This window comes from Leucopleurus acutus (assembly GCF_964270905.1).
Source record: "Leucopleurus acutus genome assembly, chromosome: 20".
Taxonomy (NCBI): domain Eukaryota; kingdom Metazoa; phylum Chordata; class Mammalia; order Artiodactyla; family Delphinidae; genus Leucopleurus; species Leucopleurus acutus.
Genome location: NC_139162.1, coordinates 6995623 through 7015321, shown reverse-complemented (window position 1 = coordinate 7015321; position 19699 = coordinate 6995623). Strand labels below are relative to the sequence as shown.

At 54.6% G+C, this 19699-nt stretch overlaps 1 protein-coding gene across 2 annotated transcripts in view; it reads left to right on the top strand.

Annotated features, from left to right (window-relative positions):
- The window catches only part of CMIP (c-Maf inducing protein), a 237515-nt gene that overhangs the window by 137441 nt on the left and 80375 nt on the right, over positions 1-19699 (top strand). For both annotated transcript variants that reach the window (XM_082862876.1, XM_082862875.1), the window contains exon 2: positions 8622-8747. In XM_082862876.1, coding sequence (XP_082719002.1) covers positions 8622-8747 — 126 coding nt within the window. The remainder of the gene's footprint in view (positions 1-8621; positions 8748-19699) is intronic.

Genomic DNA, 19699 nt, shown 5'->3' with positions numbered 1-19699 from the left:
GACAGCGCTGTTACAGCACATTTCCATTATCCTAGACGGTTTTGTTGGGCAGTGCCGATCCAGGGTTATTTATGAAGAACTTAGAATAATCACCACCAAGGAAAGAAGATCAAACAAAACACCCTAAAATGTAAGAAAGATGTTTTTTTCTCGTAAGAGATTTTCCTGCTCAAAGCCCAGTTACTTTTACTTTACATGTAATTGTAACAGGCTTGGCTGTCTGGTTTCACAGCCAACAACAGTAGAGCAGAAACCTTTTGAGGGTCGGGTGTGGGGACGATAGGAAGTCGCTGTTTGGCATCAAGAGAGTGATTGGAGACTGTTCAGGTCAGACACACTCTCTCACACTCTGAGGCCAGTAGATGTAGCAGCAGGCAGCTCTCTACCCCCTTAGTGGCACCAAGAGCTTTGCTGGGCTGTAGCACCACTCACCAGTGGATGGTGGGTGGTAGTAATAACAGTAGTTCCGGGGCAGCAAAAGGCTAAGTTATGCTCAGTATCTTTGGTTTATGGAAACAAGGGGAGAGGGAGTGTGAGAGGCATTCGAGGAGCTTTGCTCCGGGACTGGGGTCCAAACTGGTCCAAATTGTTAACCTGCTGCTTTGCTTCTGCTATACAACTTTCTCTTTGTGGGATTAAAAAGAACATCAAACTATTTTGACATGCCTTTCCCAAGTGAGGGTGTGTGTGTGTCTGCCCTCAAGGCCGAGTTGAGCCGATGGCGGCTGTAGGGGCTGGGTGGGTGGCAGCGGGAAGGGAGATTCTGAGCCCCACGCCGTGCTGGTTCCTTTCTGCACACCGTGCATTCAGGTACACACACTGGAGTCTGGATCTGGCCGGAGGAGTTGGGCAGAGCGTAGAGATGGAGGTCACCATCCGGGGGGATGTGAGATTGAATCCATGGTCTGTTTCTTAAAAGCAGGGACTAGTGACATGTCATTGCCGATTTGTGCTTCCATTGCTTCTTCTGTAGCGTGTGGATAAATAGAGATAAATACAGCCCCCTGACCCTAGTGTTGTTGTACAGTTAAATGAGATAATATAGCATGTAAAGCCTTCAGCATGGTGCTGGCCATATGGTAACGGCTTGATAAATGTTACCCAGGGACATCCGTGCCTTTCCACGTGTGTGTGTGTGTAGGCGGTGGGGGGAGTCATGTGGGTGGTGTTTGCAGAGCGTGTGTCCTGCCGTGTCACTGAAGAAAATATCCAACAGGCTGTTCACAGAAACCAAGACGGAAACAACCCAAATGTCCATCGGCTGACGAGTGGGTAAACTAAACGTGGCCTCTCAGTTCAATGGAATATTATTCAGCCATAAAAAAGGAACCGCATGGTGATACATGCTACAATGTGGGTGAACCTCAAAAACATTTAGCTGAAAGGAGCCAAGTAGAAAGCAACACATACTGTATGGTTCCACTGATGTGAAATGGCCAGAACAGGCAAATCCACAGAGACAGACAGCAGACCGGTGGTCGCCATGGATGGAGGGTGGGGGGCAGAGAGCGACTGCTTAGTGGGTGCGGGCTTTCCTTTGGGACGACGCAAGTGTCTCAGCGCTAAACTGCGCTGGAGGTTGTACAGCACTGTGAATGCGCTACGTGCCGCTGAATCGTACATTTTAAAATGGTTAGTGTTTAATTTTATGTCGTATGAATTTTATCACAGTCTCTAAAAGAGCAGCAGGGGGAGATGAGGACTGAAGCCCACTCCCCTGATCCAAGAGTCTCCGTGGTACCGCCACCGAGGTAATGGCGTCACCATTATTATTACTGCCGCTGTTGTTGTTGGCCATCCAAGGCAGGGCCGGAGGGGGCTCCCCTGCCCTCTGATTTGATCTCTCTCCTTTGAGGCAGGGGTTTGTGTGTGGGGCTGGGGGCAAATCCTTCCTCGTGGCGGAAGGGTGGTACCATATAGAGTCAGGCTGTGCGGTGTGGGTCCCCTGCATGACTCAGGCGACGTCCACACACGGAGAAAAGAGATCGTCCCCAGGCCCCAGCGTGGCCCGGCGGCCACCCCCCAGACAGCCTGCTGTTCCCAGCCTGGCCCCCCGGCCGGGCAAGAGTTCCCCTCCTCCCCTCCCCTCCCCTCCTCCCCATCCTCCCCATCCTCCCCATCCTCCCCTCCCCTTCCCCTCATCCCCTCCCCCTCCTCCTCCCCCTCCCCAGGAACGGTGCCGGGAGCTTTCCCGACTTGTGTCTTGAATCAGCCCAGAGCCTCCTCCTGGGGGCCTTCAGACTCATGATTCATACTCGCTTTTAGAGAAATCCCCATGGAAACAAGCAGGCATGTCTGGGCGGGAGGGAGCTGGCTCCCCAGAAAGGCAGGGGGAGGCGAAGCCTGGTGGCATCCTGCCAGCATTAGGGGCTGAGGTCAGGGGCTGTTTTCAGGGGGCCTTTGGTCACCCCACCCCCTGCCAACTCTGCCACATGGGAAAGTGGAGAAGGTACAGAGTTTGGAACATCAACCCTGAAGGCCTTTGGGGGTCACTGGGGGCCCTGATGAGTTCCCTTCAAGCCCTGCTGTCTCTAGTCCAGATCCAGGTGTTGTGTGGACAGGGAAAAAGCTCCTCTCAGAAACAGAAGCAGGGAGGCAATGTTCTCTTCCCTGTCTGGCAACACCAGGGCCCACCCTGGCCCCTCATCAGTCCCTGAGAGCAAAAGGGCAAAGGCATCCCCGACCTGTTCCCCGACTCCTATGGGAAAGCAAGAGCCAGGACCTGGCTTGCAGAAGGACCCTCCTGCAGAGGGACCCCCCCCTCCTGCAGAAGGAACCCCCCCTGCAGAAGGAACCCCCCCCTGCAGAAGGATTCCCCCTTGCAAAAAGACCCTGCTTGCAAACTTCTGAGACACCAGCACCCATGCCGTGCAGTTACATTGCAGGCCCTCATCGAGCAGGCGGTTGCTCAGAACTCACACGGGTCAGAGTAGCGTCCAGCAGGGCCCAGCCAAGCCGGTGGCCCAGGGTAAAGCCCCCCAGGCTTAGCCAGGACTCCCCAGATCTCTTTAATTTCTCTTTAATGAGAGCAATTTGGCAACAACATAAAATATGCTCTTACCCTTTGTCCCAGTAATTCCATTTCTGGGAATCCGGCCTAAGGAAATAATCCTAAACATGGGGTAGAAAAACATGTTTCACAAGGATGTTCATTGTGGAGTTGTTTATAGTAGCATAAAGTGAAACCACCGCAGTGTCTAGGGGAGGGGGTGGGAGTGGTGATGAGACAAACGGGGGTCAAATACTTAATAGGCACTAAAATGGTTGTTCTGAAGATGGGATGGGCATGTTCAGAATGGGTTCAGAATATGGAATGGGCATATGCTGTAACATGTGAAAAAAGGCGAGTTACAGAATTATGTGTACCTGTAAAAAAAAATTACGTATAAAAACTAATCAGGGGCTTCCCTGGTGGCGCAGTGGTTGAGAGTCTGCCTGCCGATGCAGGGGACACGGGTTCGTGCCCCGGTCGGGGAAGATCCCACATGCCGCGGAGCGGCTGGGCCTGTGAGCCATGGCCACTGAGCCTGCGCGTCCGGAGCCTGTGCTCCGCAACGGGAGAGGCCACAACAGTGAGAGGCCCGCGTACCGCAAAAAAAAAAAAAAAAATCAGGAAGGCAGTATACCAAAGCGCTTATGAGAGGCCTTGATAACGATTTTATCTGAAAGATTTCATTCTATTTATCGTCTTCCAACTCATCTTGAACATTCATGCATTGCCTTTCTTAGGTTTGAGTTGTAATTTACATTCAGTAAAATTCACCCTTTTAGTGTGCAGAGCTGTGGATTTTGACAAATGTGTACAGTCAAGTAACCACCACCACAGTTGGGACAGAATATTTCCATCACCCCAAAAAGATCCTCCACGCCCCTCCCCCAGGCCCCTTGGTAACCAGTCCCCTCCCCCATCTGCTGGCAACCGCTGGTCTGATTTCAGCCCCTGTAGTTCTTGCTAATTCCAGGATGTCATACAAACGGAATCGTACAGTACCTCTTGCACTGCTTTTACATGTAGAAATAACTTTTAATCTGCTTAATGTTCTCTTAAATGCACCTCTTAGAGCTGGATTTCCTAGCTTCCCTCAAGTAGAGAATTTAATTTTTCATTTTTATCTAACTCAGCCTTTAACCCATGCAGGAATCTCCTCCGATGTAGCTCTGATCGTCATGTTCAGATTACCAGGGAATTATCAGTTATCTGTAAAATCATCCCAACAGTGTGAAAGTACCCAGGATGAAGGAGGTCCTTGGTCAGCATTAGCTCACACCTGCATCCAAAGAGCAGCGTGGGAGGTGGGGGGGGGGCTTCCAATCCCGATCTGCCCCGTTACCCTTGCAAGCCTCAGGGGCACCCCCTCCAGGCTCTGTCCATGATGATGATAATAGGATCAACAATAGGGGTAGCAGCAGCAGTTAATTTTTCTTAATAAGCATTTTATGTCAGAACAGTTTGAGATGCAAAGAAAAGTTGCAAAGACAGTACAGAGAGTTCCCACATACCCCACATCCCCTTTCCCCAATGGTTAATATCTTACAATAGCATGAGACATTTGTCACAGCGAATGAACCCGTATTGATATGCTCTTATTGAAGTCCACACTATATTTGATTTCCTTAGTTTTTCCCTAATGTCCTTTTTCTGTCCCAGGATCTCACATGGGCTCACAGTACATTTAGTCATCATGTCTCCGTAGACTTGGCGGGGACAGATGCTCAGACTTTCCTTGTTTCTGATGAGTACAGGTCAGGTATTTTGAGGACTGTCCCTCAGCTGGGGTTTGTCTGCTGTTTTTCTCATGGTTAGACTAGAATTATGGCTTTAGAGGAGGAAGATCCCAGAATAAGAAACATTAGTGTTTCTCACAATTGTTCATATTATTGAGTTTTTCAGTATGTTCCAGATGCTGTGCTAAGCCCTTAACAAATTGGATTCCCTTTAAGGCTCCTAATACTCTCTTAAATTCTCATTTTACCATTGGAGGAAATGGGCTCAGAGAGGTGCAGTAACTTACGTAAAGACACACAGTAAGTGGCTCAAACACAGGTCTCATTGATTCTCCAAATTTTGCTTTTAGCCAATACTGCTTCAAACAGCAATGCATCTGCTTTTAAAAAACAGTATGTATTTATTTATACCCGTTTCCCCAAAATGCCCGTGCTGAAACTTTTAGTCAAGGCCACCTTGAGACAGCTACAGCGGTGTCGAGAAAAAGGCCAGCACAGGTGGTTAGCTGGCCCTCCATCATGTTACATCCCACATGCCGTGGTCATCTGGAAAGTGTTCCCACGGGCTTGGTGGGCACTGGGCGGCACAGGGCCTTGCTGTGTCTTCGTCTCCAGGAGGCTGTGGTGGGAAATAGAAGCCTCCAGGCTTTCTGCTCATGTGCCCAAGGTGCAATTCTAAAGGAACGAGGCTGGCCATTTGTTCAGTTTGGATAATCAAATCCACCCCATTGTGGTCACGCTCTATACCGCTGTGGGATTTTGGGAATGGGTTTCTGTATGTCTGTCGTTTGGTGTGATCCAGAGATTTTCTAGATGCCCTAGTGGCTGCGTCCTAGTACGTGTTCTCTGGCTTCTCTGTGCATCAAGGGGTCAGTGGCCTGGGGTTTGGGACCCAGCCAGGCCTAGAAAAGGGAGATAGATGGCCGTGGGCCACCAAGGAGAGCTCTTCAGCACATCCAGGCACCCAGGTGCCATTGCTTCCCAAAGGAGAGTTTTTAAAATTTATTAATTTATTTTTAATTTAATATTTGAAACTAGTAACCAAAGCCTCTTCCCAAGTATGTTATGCGTGTGACTGTAAGTAGTAACACGGATGGACATTTTTTTATTTAGGAAAATATTCCTTCATTTGTTAAGGAAATACCAGTCACCTCCTAAATGTCAGGTGCGGATTAGGCACGAGAAACGGAGCAGGTAAAAATCCTCGCCCTCGTGGTGCTGACACACCAGCAGGGGAGACAGTCAGCAAGAAGCGCAAGCGTAGTCACCCATCCGCCGGGCCCCTGGTGCCGCTGGTATTCTCAGGACAAGACGTGCAGTCGAGGCTGAGTCATGTACTGCAGAATACTGAGAACGTGCCAGCGCAGGGGATGTGGAACAGGGCAGAAGGGCCAAGGGGAGCCCACGTGTCTGCCTTTGGGATACACTGATAAGCCATCTTGGTTGGACACAGAGGCTGCCTGGGTTGGTGCCGAGGGGCGGCCCATGCACTGGTGAGAAGGGCTAGATGGACCTGGCTGCCTCATCCCCGCCCTGCCTGGGTGTCAGCAGCCTCATGGCTCATCTGGACCCATGCGGGAGCCTCTAGGCTGTTCCCTGCTTCCGCCAACTGTCTCCACGCAGCAGTCCCAGTGATGCTACGCCCACCCCATGGGCAACAATCCCCGGAATCCCACTGGGCCTTCCAGTCCCTCCAGGGATGGCCTGCCCACCTCTTCAAGACCGTTCTTCCCTCCCTTTGGCCTTTGCTCCTCCCTGAGCACTCCCAGCTTGTTCCCACCCCTGGGCCTTTGCACAGGCCATGGGCCCGCGACGCGCTTCCCCTCCGTCTTTCCGCGGCGCTCCAGCTCTCTGCCACCCGTCGCCACACCCTATCTTGATTTTTGGTGCCGCACTTGACCACTCTCCAATCGTTTACGTATTTGGGTATTTTGTCTGTTTGCTGTCTCTTAGCCCCGCTGCGCTTGTCTTGTTCACTGCTGTATCCCCAGCAGCCAGCACGGGGCCTGGAACGTAACCGGTGCTCAATAAATATCTGTCAGATGAATGAACGAGTGAATGAATGAATGAACAAATCGATGGGTCAAGTTACTCTTACTTCCTGAGCGTGGTAACTGATCGTACCAGGGAGATTTGAGGCAGCCTAAGCCCTCAACCTTTTCTCCTCCGCCGCCACGACCACCGTACCTCAGCTTTGGCAGACAGAAATTGAAAATAAAAAACCTCGTGGAGGTCCTCAATCCTCAGGGTAAAATTCACTTGTTGGGCCACCGATTTTAAATCGCTTGTATCACAGCTTAGTGGTCCGGGCAGAGATCCCTGAGTCAGCAGCTGAGTTCAAGCTTGGCCACGCCCCTTCCCGGCTGGGTGACTTTGGGCAAGTCACATGACCTGCTGAGTGTCAGCTTCCTCATCTGTGCAGTGGGGATGGCTCTTGTGAGGATTAAAGGAGATAGCACTTGCCATGTGCTTGGGGAGTGCTCGGCCTTTGTCAGAGCGTAGGAGATGTTAGCTGTTACTCTTCTCAGCTGTGTTGCACTCACCTCTGATTCTGCTGAAGTCTGGCTTCCTGGGGCCAGAGTGACAAGGACACTGCTGGTTCCCGGTGGCCAGCGCATCCCCCTGGTGCCTAGCGCCTTCTCCCCGTGACAGCGGAACTCACTCAGCCGTGAGTGGCTGTGAATTTCTCTTGCCCCACCCTTACCCCAGCATTGACCGATGATAGCCCTTATCATTCTCCCTTTCAGCACAAATGATGGAGCTCTTGCCACGTACCAGGCACTGGGGAGAGAGAGCAGGGACCAAGATACACACTGGCCTGACCTCACGGAGCTGCAGCCTGGCTAAGGAGGCAGACAGCAAACAGATAACGCATAGGTCCACAGTAATTAAAGCGGGTATGGTCGAGACTTCCCTGGTGGTCCAGTGGTTAAGGCTCCGCGCTTCCACTGCAGGGGGCTTGGGTTCGATCCCTGATCGGGGAGCTAAGATCCCACTTGCCTCGCCTCACGGCCAGAAAACCAAAACATAAAACCGAAGCAATATTGTAACAAATTCAATAAAGACTTTAAAAATAGTCCACATCAAAAAAAAAAAAAACCCAACAAAGCGGACGTGGTAAGCACGTAGGGCACAGGGAGGGATGTGACCAGGTGGGTTATGGGGTCTGGAGAGTAGAAGAGGAGATGCCAGGGGTGGGTCGGGGGGACCACAGCCTTCTGGGGACCAAAGAGCAGCCTGAGTTTGCCGTGCTGTCAGCAGACCTGTGTCTGTGTGTGGGTGCTCGGAAAGGGAGAGAGACGAAGGGGGTGGGGCCGGAGGAGGGTGCGAGACCATTCCTGCGGGGCCCCGTCGGTGGTGGATGGGAGTGTGGCATATGTGGTTGGGCCACTGGGAGCCACTGAAGGCTGCTGAGCAGGGGGGCAGAGGGATCGAGTTTGCCGACTTGGAACACGGCCCCGAGTGCCGAGTGGAGGACACATATCTGTAGGGGGAGATGAGGCAAGGAGTCCAGTGGGGGTGGGTGGGCTGTGACTACTTTCTGGGCAGGAGAGCGTGGTGCCTTGGACATGGTGAGGGGTGGAGGGGTCCAGGCTCCGGCTGTGCTGGGCCCCGCAGAAGCCCAGAGGAGCAATGCACAGGCCTTGCCCTCAGAGGGCCCCCAGTCTGGTCCCAACTCTGCACGTCCCAACACATGGGCGGGTGTCCACCATGCCCCCTCCCCTCCAGCTGGATGCTGCCAGCTAGGAAAGACGGAGTCCTTTGGTCCCCAGAGTTGCCAAGTGACTGTACCAGCTCAGTCTGCTTGTTGCTAGAGTGAGAACGTTTTCCAGTGCAGATATCGTGCCTGATCTTGTAACCAATGTATGTCTTCGCTTTTTCTTTTTTTGTTGCAGCCAACCGGGTACATGGAAAACTCAGTCTCCTACAGCGCCATAGAAGATGTTCAGCTGCTGTCCTGGGAGAATGCCCCGAAGTACTGTTTACAGCTTACAATTCCTGGGGGAACTGTCCTACTGCAGGTAGGATAAATAAACATGAACAAGCAGTTTCTGCTCCATATCCCCACTCACTTGCCCTCCTCTTATCCCTTGGAGGGAGACAGCCAACTATTAAGAGGAAAGGTTGTTTCACTTGGGATGTTTTTTTCCTCCAAGTACAAGAAAGGTGTAAATTGGGGCTTACTGTGGGAGACGGAGGAGTGCGTGCAGATGGAGCTCCTGCTGCACACCTGCCACCATCTAGGAGCTTTCCGTGTTGTGTTTTTATTGCTCTTAACAAAGCCAAAACATAGGTTTTCTGATCTCCATTTTACAGATGAGGAAACTGAGGCACACAGGCACAGGCTTTAAAAGGCTGTAGAAAGCACGTAAGCAACAGATGCTACCTTTTGCTGTACTTCGAGTGATGAGGTTTCTTACTTCTTATTGATCTCAGTCTTTTAAGACTCTGATGGACATATGAGCCATCTCCTTGGAAAAGGGTGCATTTTGTGTGTATTGATCGAGACTGTTGGTTGGATATGATGCAAACATTATTCAAATGACCTGTAGCAAAAAGAGAATTGGATGCTGTAAGTGTATTAAAGTAAGTGGAAGTCTAAGAGAGGACTTCAGGCATAGCTGGACCCAGGAGTCAAATGCTATCATTAATATTCAGTCTCTCTCGATCTCCTGGCTTTGCTTCTGTGTGCTGGTTCATTATCAGGCAGAGGCTCTCCATGTGGTGGGAAAGATGGGCTTCTGGCAGCCTCAAACTACATTCTTGGAGCTTGTAATTCTTAAAAAACGTGAGAACGCATTTTCCTTTCAGTATCTTTCTATAAAATCTCATGGAAGATTCTGATTGGCCGTGCTATTGTCCGATTCACCCCAGGGGATGCCCTGTCCTGGGTTACATGCCCACCTTTACAGTGGCAGCTGTGTACTCTGATAGCCCTACCAGGACCTCATGGGAGGGGAGAGGTGGGTCCACCAAGAAAGGAATTGCGGCAGAAATAATAGCACGGCTGCTGCAGTACATGCATGTGACATGTTCTGTATCATTTCAGGGAGTGCCACCCCACTTTCCAACAGGGACCCCAAGTCAGAGACTCCTTGTCCCGAGAGAATGTACCCTCTCATCATTGGGAGGATGGTCTGCCTTGGGCTTTCTTCTAGGAACGTTTTCTAACTCTGTCAGTCCGGGGAGACCTGCTTTGAGCCCAAAGAGATGCCCCCTAAAACTTGTTTGAAAAGTGGCCACTGGATCGTTTTACAACATCGGAGCCAAGAGGCACACAGTTTGGCCTCTGAGGAATGCCGAGCCCCAGAAGCTGCGTGTAACAGCTAAGCATCCTTTAGGAAAACCCCGTCATTCACTGATATCTTTTGGAAGACACCAGAGCCACACCTGCCTGTCTGTTTTCTTCTTAAATCTCTCACTCTCTACAGTTTGAATCACGGAGCACTGAGCCTGCCGTCCCATGTGCTAGGGCTGGGGGTGGGGAGGTGAGTCAGCCCCTCGGCCCCATCCTTGAAGAGCTCCTGGGCCCCCCCCCCGGGGAGACAGAGCCATAAACAAACGACTGCAGAGGTAGCAGCTGAAATAGAGGCCTGTCCCCAAGGACTGGGAGCCCAGAGCAGGGAGTGACTCACTGGGCCTAGGGGTACCAAAGAAGGCTTCCCCCGGGATGGTGATATTAGAGCTGTGTGTAGAGGGATGAGTAGGAATGGGCCAGGATGGGGGGCCACACCCTCCGGGCAGAGGGAAAAGGGGGTTTAAAGCATGAATGTGGCGGAGGGGGCCTTCGCTGCCGTGGAGAAGAGGGGGAGGTGGATGCAGGGCCTTGCCCATGCGTCCGGAGTTGTTGGGTCGCAGCCAGATCATACAGGTCTTGTTAGCTGAGTGGAGAAGCCACAGTGTCATTCTGAGGGGCAGTAGGGAGTCACCGAAAGCTCCTGAGAGGTGGTGGCCCAGTAGAGGGCTCAGTCCATTTGCAGGGCAGAGGGTGCTGGATCCATGAGTGCCACGGGCAGGCAGGACGGAGGGAAACCTTGAGATAGCCCAGCTGGAGGAGGGAGGGCCCCGAGCCCCCAGCTCCCTGGGTGTGATGGTCGCTCCCCTGGTAGAGGCAGCTGGGTGGCCTCATTGCTTTGGGGGCTGGAGGGGCAGCAAGGAGGACCTGAGCATCACTTGCCCCGGGGACAGGGGGCGGTGCGGCTTGGAGGATGCAGGTCACCGGGCAGCGCCAGAATGTCCCTTTAATCTTGGCGGTGGCCATGGGCCGGCTGTGATGACTCGCCCGGCTGGGGCTGTGTCCCGCGGTGGCCTCACGTCAGAGCTCCCCCTGACGTGTTGACGGCGGGCGGGCGGGCCTGCGGCTGCTCCGCACCCCTGTCTCGCCGGGTCCCTGCTCCAGTGGACGGCGCCGCCGTCACAGCCCAGGCACCTGCGGGAGCCAGAGCGGGACTCAGAGCCAGGGCGGGACTCAGACCCAGGGCGGGAAGCGCTTGCAGCCTCCGCCTGCCCGTCCCCCGCCCCCCACCCGGGGAGGCCCAGGTGGGTGCAGCCCTGCCCCTGCCGCCTCGGTCTCTCCGTCACTGTCATTTCCATCGCTTCTACCTTCCTTCCTTCTTGTCGTCACCCTCCTCCTCTCCCTCCTGTGATTCATGGGTGGCGTGTGGCCGTCTTGTTATGTAAGCGGGTTCGAGTCATCTTGGAGATGGGCTCCACGCTGGGAGGTCCGTATGGTTATGGGGCAGCCTGGGGTAGGGGTCCCGTGGGGCCCGGGGTGGTGCCCGGAGGTGGCAGGCAGGGCGTCCCTCCCATGCTCTTGGGACGGTCAGCAGGATCCTCTGCTTTGGTTTGGTCCCGAGTCCCGTGACAGGAGCCAGAGCAGTGGCGTGACAGAGCAGCCTTCCCTGCTCCAGTAGGGGGTGGGCGGGGGAGGACCGAGAAGCAGCCAGGTGTGCTCGGGGGGGTCAAAGCCACACTTCACCTGGGTGCTTCTGGTCAGCAGAGGGTGAAGATGCCGTGAACCGTGCTGTCCCTACATCAGCCACTGGCCACACGGGGTTGTTTGCACTTAAATTTAAGTTAATAAATCAAGAAGGCAGTTTCTCAGTCCCCTAGCCGTGTTCCGAGTGCTCAGGACACACGTGTGGCCCGTGGCCGCTGTTGTGCCGATGGAGAACGTTTCCGTCATCACACAAAGGATATGACCCCAGAACTTTTCATTTTGACCCCATGCTCCGTGCACCGCTCCCGCCATGGGAAATAGCCTGAGAATGCAGGGGGGGTCCGTAGGGTTCCAGCATTCCTGCGTCCCTGAGTAGGGTTCCGTCCTGCTGCATGTGGCACAGACGTTCTCTATGTAGGGGTGACGTCTGGGGGTCACAGGGGTCCTTGCCCTAGCGTGCCCGGTCTCTGTGTCTCTTTCAGGTTCTCCGTATCCACGTACGTCTGTTTCCCTCTGACTCTCTTTGACATTTCTTTCTCCATCTCTCCCCTCCCCTCCCCATCTCTGTCTCTTGATATACCTCGCTCTCTGCTTCTCTTGTAGTTTCTTTTCCTCTGGTGTCTTTCTCCAGGCCTCTCTCTCCACCTGAGCCCTTCTCTCTGTGTGTCTGGACTTAACGCTCTCCTCCTCTCTCCCTCCCCTCTCCCTGCCCCTCTGCCCACAGCGTCCTTACACAGCTGCTTTATGAGAATTTGACTCGGTACCTCACTCAGACTCCTGGGAACTGACCTGGGAACTGAGTTCAAGGAAGGTTAAGAAACGCTCTCAGGCGGACACGCCTCCCCCACTCTGCTCAGAGACACCGAGCAACACGCCAGCAGGTCGAGTCACCAGGCAAAGGCGCCAGCCTTCTTCCAGCCTGGGTCCAGTCGGTGTGTTTCTGGATGCTTTGTGGTGTTTCGTCGTGAGCTCCCTAATATGCCATGTTATTAGAATCCCCGGGGGCAGAAAGGACCTATTTATCTTCCTTCTTCCCTGAATGCCCTTTTGGCTGGCATTTCGCCGTGAGGAGTATCTCCACGAGTCATAAACAGTGCCGTGAAAGCATCCTGCGGGGGTGCTCATTGCACGCCTGCGGGGTCGGGGAGCGAGCGGGGATTCAAGAACTGGGTGGCGGCACGTCACCTTCCGGGGAGTTCTGCCTCCCAGATGGGTTTCCACCCATTGATGAGAAGCGGACAGAGGCCACTGTTCGGAAAAACAAGCTTTTGGGCGGGACAAGAGCAAGGGGTCCCGCCCGCCCCCCCTTTCCCACGAGCTTCTGCTGCTGCTGCTTTCTGGAACGGCTTCCAAGACCCGCTCTTCTCCCTGACATTCCCGAAAGCCCCTCAGGAGACCAGGCAACTGTTGATCCCAAACGCTGGCAGCAGGGGCAGGGACAGGGCGGGTGCCCTTCTTACTGGAAGCCAGAGAGAAAGACCTTTCCGGCCTGAAAAGCACGTGGCTGTTTTTTCCCTAAGAAGCTGGGCCGGGGAAGGCGAACCTGGGAACGCTCACCCACCCACGGTGCACCCTTGACTGTTTATCTCACCTCTCGAGACAATACAACAATGAGGGAGAACTTGGCAACTTTCGAAGAGGAAATTAGGCAGAATTTGCCTGGAACGAGGCCCTTTCGGTATTCGAAAGCTTTATCACTGGGAGAGGTCGGCGCCTGCCCGAGCAGGCCTGCCTGCTTCCAGGGGTCTTTCCCAGGCTTGGATCCGGGCTCCGCTGAGTGACCCTCAGGGCTCAGAGGTGGGCCCTGTGTCCTGTGGGGCCGGGTCATCCAGGCTCAGCCCTTCACACGTCAGTGTGGTGACTCGGCGGAAACTCACTCTGTCCCCCAGGCCGGGCACAGCCCAGTGCGCTCTCCATTCCCCTGGAAGGCACTTTAGAGATGCCTGTGCTGGGATTCCGGACGTCCCTCAGCAGCCCCTATCCTTCTTCGAAACTAGACAAGCCAAAGGAAGGAGCAGGATGAACCCATCCCCTCTGGGATGTCGCATCCTCTCTGGTTCCGTCATCGAGAGGGGACGCAGCTGTGAGGATGCGGTGGCCACACTGCAGGTCGCCTCCCCTCTTCTGGAGGAAACTTCTGGCCTACCCTCTTGTTGGCGGTGCGGGGCCTCCTGGTGATTGGAGCCTTCCCGTTCATCAGCACGGCGCTTTCAGATTCCCCAGCCCAGTTCCTGGGAGCCCAGCTGCAGAGAGAGCAGGCTGTGGGCTCAGAGGCCCAGCCCAGCTCTCCCATGCTCTCTCTACCTTTGTAACCTTGGGCAGCAGGATAACCTCTCTGGGCCTGCAATTTATCTGGAAACCGGACCCATAACACCTGTCTCCTTGGGTGCCGTGAGCACCAGCGACATTACATGTAAAATCCTTCAACACTACGCCTGGTGCACAGCAGGTGTTCAGGAAAAGACTGCCTTGATTGTTTCTAGAGCCCTCGTCAAATACGACATGGGGAAGAGAGGGTATCGAGGCTGGACAGTTCTTTTGAAGTTCACTGCACATGAAATGTGCTTCAGTGAACAGAATGGGTATACCGATGCTTCAGCCAGCCAGCCATCTATTCACCTACCCATCCATTTATCCATCAGTCCGTTCACCCATCTGTCCATCCACCTATCCATTTATCCATGTATCCATCCAGTCATTCATTCAACAAGTCAGCCAAACTTTCATTTAACAAACATTTATCTGAGTTTTACGGACACAGTGTTCAATAAGTCAGACAGGGTCCCCGACCTCACAGGGCCCACAGGCTGGAAAGGAAGAAAAACAGCGAGACAAGCGATCACAGGGCAGTGTGACCTGTTCAATGAGGCGTCATCACCTGATGTGGTCAAGGGTGGCGAGGGGGAAGGCACCACTCAGACAGGCATTCCAGAGAATTGCCATTTCAGGTGAGACACAAAAGGTAGACAGTTCAGCAGGCATTGAGGGAGGGGGTGAAGGGTTGTCCACACTGTGTGAAAGCCAGACTGAAACAAAGCAAGCCAGGTTATGCTAGGTTATGCTGCAGTGACAAGCAGCCCTGAATTCTAAGTGGCTTCAAACAGCAAAGGATTATTTCTCACTCCTGCTGCGTGTCCATCATGGGTCAACTGGGAGCACGCTCCATCTGCAGTCTTTCTGGTCAGCAGGGCAGGGGGAAGGGACCTCCTCAGTCGTGCGCTGGCTCGTCAAGGCTTCCACCGGAAGTGACACAAGTCCCATGGCTGTGCATTCCTACCTCGTGCCCGAAGGAGAGCTGGAGACGTTGGGGGAGGACACGGATGAGACCACAGCAAGTCTGGGTCTTGGTTTCCTCATCAGAAACAAGGCTGGAGGGGAAAAGGTTGGGTCAGAGTCGGGTCCTTACCCTTTGGTCCGTGGTGTGTTCTGAAACTGCTTGCACAATTGTGTGTGTGGGGGGGGGTTGTACACATGTGCACATTACTTGGGTGCGAGTCCACAGCTTGTTTCAGGCTCCCATAAACCCCCAAAAGACCCAGTAGCCCTGGTCTGGGTGATCCTTGAAATCCCTTTGAGCCTCTGAATCAAAGAGCCGTTTGTTACAGTGGACGAACACGGCCAAGGCCTCTGTCTTCCTCCAAAGTGCAGCGAGCCTGCAGCGGAAGAGGGGACTGTGGCCGCCTCCCCTCCCAGTGGAGCTGGAAGGAATGGGCCCGCGGGTGGACGGGAGACATTGGGTGTCTCTGCCTCCCAGGGAAGGTGGCTCGGGAAGCTGGGTGGCGTCACCCTTCCCCAGCAGGCTTCTTGTGCTTTGCCTCGCCTGAAATTAATTCACTCAGCGGACTCTTTAACACCAGACTCACTGCGGAGGCAGCACTTAATCCCACTGGATCCTGCCTCCTTTCCTAATCCTGTGGGCAGGACAGATAACCGGCAGGGGGCGTGGGCAGGGTAAGGGCTCTAAGAGCTGGGAAGCAGGGGAGGGAGGGTGGACCTGGCCAGGGCCTCGGGGAGGGCAAGGGGTTTCAAAAGCAGAGAAAAGTGGGCGAGTGCCCTCGAAGAACGTGGGCATGGGGCGATGGTGTGGTCAGGGCAGGGCTGGGTCGGACTCCTGCGCGCGCCGCAGGGCCCTCCACCTGCTCTGAGACTCGATTTCCTCTTCTGTGAGATGGGAGTTTGCACGCACTCTCCCACATGAGCAAAGACTTGGAAAACGCAGGTTGTCCTGCCTGAAAGGTTAGGCTGAGAGGGGAGATGACAAAGGGCAGGGGAGATGGTGGTTCATGTCCCCGAAGAAATTCTCCTCCCCTCCAGACAGTGAGACGGCTGTGAAAGGCGGGGCACACAGACCCAAGTGAGACCAGGACAAGGCTGGACCGGACACGGGGCAGGAGAGGAAATCTCTGGAGCTGTCCCTGCTCAGCAGCGAGCTGGGCACATTGAATGAGCTCTGGGCAGGGCCAGAACCATCTGGCGTGTGAGCCCTGGGACCTGGCGGTGCCAGGAGGGCTCACAGTGTAACTGGGAGAAGCTGTGTCTCTGGGAGCTGGCTGGCTCCTTCTGGAGAGACAGCTGCAGGGAAAAACGGATCCGGCGGGGCCGCGGGGATCCATCAGGACTCTAAGACGCAAGCAGCAGAGGTGGACTCAGGCTATCGCGAGCGGGAAGGGAAATATACTGGAAGGACTGGCGGGATCCTGGAGAGCCGAGGCCGGTGTGGGAGCCGTGTCCCAGCCCAGTAACCATCTTTAAAGGAAGACGCAGCCCTTGCTTCATAAAGAACTGTCAGCCCCCCACCCCCCATCTCGACATCACTTGCTCGAGACCCAGAGTCCCAGCAGGAGCTTCTGATTGCCCAGTCAGATCACCTGCTCACACATGGCCAAGGGAGGGGCCAGGAGGCCCATTTAAAGATCTTTAGTCCCCTGCTGGCCTAGCCCTTAGGTTAGCCTTCTGGGCTTTCACCGCCGTGGCCCAGGTTCAATCCCTGGTCGGGGAACTGAGATCCCACAAGCCGCGTGGCATGGCCAAAAAAAAAGATCTTTACCAGGGACTCACGCTGGAGAGGCCCCAGAATGGGAAGGGCTGGGCCTGGTTGTGGGGAAGACTGGTCTGTGTTGGACTGGATTGCCGAGGCAGAGAAAGGAGTCAGCATCCACCACTTACTACCATTGCCCTCCTGTTTCTTGCATTGTTTGTTTGTGTTCATTCGTTCTTGTGCCACCAGCCCTGATGGTACTACTGGCCACGCTAATCAGAGTGAGGGAGTTGGAAATGAGACCCTGCCCTCAGGGAGTTTACAGTCCTCTCGTTCATTCATTTGTTCGTTCCTTCAGCAGGTCTCTCTCGGGCACCTCATGCCCCAGGCCCTGGGGATACAGTGATGGTCACACGGGGGTCACACACGGGTCACTCGTGTCGGCAGGGCAGCGTGGTGGGTTGGCCAATGGGCGCAGAAGAGGGAGAACATGGGTCTCCTTCCCCCGCTCCTTCTCCACTTCCCTCTCCTCTGCTGTCTCCTCTCTCTTCCTTTGTGTCTTCTCTCGGTCTTTCAGTCCAGCCAGTGACACCTTGTGGGCACTGTCTGGGCCCCCCGTGGACCCTCAGAACCAATGCAGTGATCCACGTCAGCACTAAACCAACCTGGCCATGCCTCCTGTATTCATTTCCTACTGCTACCATGGCAAATTACCACAAATTTACCACAAAAACAACACACATTTGTTATCTGACTATCCTGAAGGGCCGAATCCAACACAGGTCCCACTGGGCTAAAATGAAGGTATGCGCGGGGCTGGTTCCTTCTGAAACTCTAGGGAAGAATCCATTTCCCTGCCATTTCCAGCTTCTAGAGGCCGCCTACATCCCTGGGCTCATGGCCACATCATTCCAACCTCTACTTCCCTCTCTGACTCTCTGACCTCCTGCCTGTCTGTCATATAGACCCTTGTGATGACATTGGTTCACCCAGAGATTCCAGAATCATCTCCCCGTCTCGGGGTTCTTCACTTAATGACATCTGCAAAGTCCCTTTGCACCTAAAGTAACGCATTCCCAGGGTATTAGGACATGGACAGTCTTCGGAGGTCCCTCATTCAACCTACCACACCTCCCCTCTCTCTGGCTACGTCGGTGTGTTAAAAAGCAGACAGATGGTCGCAGACCAGAAGCATGCTGCAGCCAGCTCATACCGGCTGGTACCAGCACCCAAGAGCCGATCGGGGTCAGCTCTTCTCAGCTCTGGTCCAGGGACGGCCCCTGGTAGCGTGGAACCGGCCAAATGCCATCATTCACGGAGGGCCCCAGGCACACTGTGCCCGGGGCTTTTTATCCAGGAGAGCCTGTTGTGACGCATTTATCAGCACAGCGCTGGCCGTGCTGCTGCCGGCTCCCTGCTGTTGGTAGTGTTTGCACATGCCTGGCGCCGCGCTGAGTAAGCGTTTTACACGGATTATCTCATCATTTGGTATCTGCACCGCTACTCCTGAGTGTGGGATGTATTTTGTCACCCTAATGAACAAGAATTGTCCTGAGAGCACAGCTAGGTCAGCACTGACAGGAGGTGACCCAGGCACGGACCCTCCGGGGGGGGCTTCTGGTCCCCGTGGTGGACTCCCCTTCAGCCTCTGCTGCCCCTGTCAGGTGTCACGGGCTCTGCCTCATCAGGGAACTTGCTCCAGGTCACACCAGGGCAGAATGGGGGCTTGAACCCGGGTCTGCTGGAGACTCAGCTGCTGCAGATGTTCCTGCATCACACGGAGGGTGTCCCCCAGCCTGCTCCCCACGCGGGGCAGAAAGACAAACGCACCTTGCCTCCAGGTGCTGGAGTGGATCTGTTCAGGGTTTGGAATGAGTGTCCGAGCTTTGCTCACGGGAGCCTGATTCCCGGCTGCACAGGCCACTGAACTGGTTCATTCGTTCTGGCCCAGAGATTTGCCCAAACTCTGCCCTGGGCGAGCTGCTGACATTTCGTCGATGATTTGGCGGGAGTTGGGGGAGGTCATCTGCAAGACCTGGATCTCCTTGAACGAGGGTGACCCCAAGTTGCACACACTGTGCGTGCGTGCACGTGTACACCTGTGTGGCTCAGGAAAAGAAGATGGGCATTCCTGCTTGGGGCGAGGCTCCGGCCCTGTCAGAGCCCCTTGCCCATCAGGGTCACGGCGACTTGAAACAGGGAGCTGCGGGGTCAGGCAGGGAACAGACGCTGCATTTTTGCCTTGGGGGTGGCCAGCAGCAAACTTGAAACGCCGTCACACTGTGGTTTCAGCATGAGTCAGACCGCCGGTTCAGGCCCTGCCCCACACCTACTGCCTGTGAGCCCGTGGGAGAGTTTAACCTCCGAGCCTCAGTTTCCTCCTCTGTACCATAGGGATAATGGTGCTGACAGTGCCAGCTTCCCAGCACTGACTGACGAGGACTGGATGAGCCAGTCCACGCGTGGGGCTTAGTGCTCCGTCTAGGGCCTGTCAGACGTGCCGTAAATACTGCTTTTGCCATCAGCAGATCTGCTAGAACCGGGGGTGAGAGCGGCGTGAGGCTGAGCGGCCCGAGGTCTCTGAACGGGTGTGGAGTGGATCAGGGAAGGCCTGGCTCCCTGCGCGGTGCTTTGAAATGTAGTTCCGCCCGAGGTCAAGGCTGGGTGCTCTCTACCACGGCTTTCTGCAGTTGGCAGGAGGTGCAGTGGTTAAACCTGCAGGCTTGGAAGCCGTGCTCTGGGTTTAAGTGCGGTCAGTTGACGTGAGAGCTCGTGGTCTCAGTGTTTCCCTTTGTGAAATAGACGCAGTGTTGCCCGCCTCGTAGGGCTGTCGTGAGGGCTGATGACAGATTACGTGGATAACAAAGGCCCGGTGCCTGGAGCAGGGCTTGGGGAGCACCCAGGCAGCTACATTATCATCATCATCTCCCTACACGCCTCTTCCCCACTCATCCTGGCCCCTTCTCTGATCCTGGATGAGTTGAGATATGTGTACAGTTTAAGCTCTTCCAGGCACCAGTGTCTACCCAGCAGAATAAGCGCCCGGTGGCAGCAGT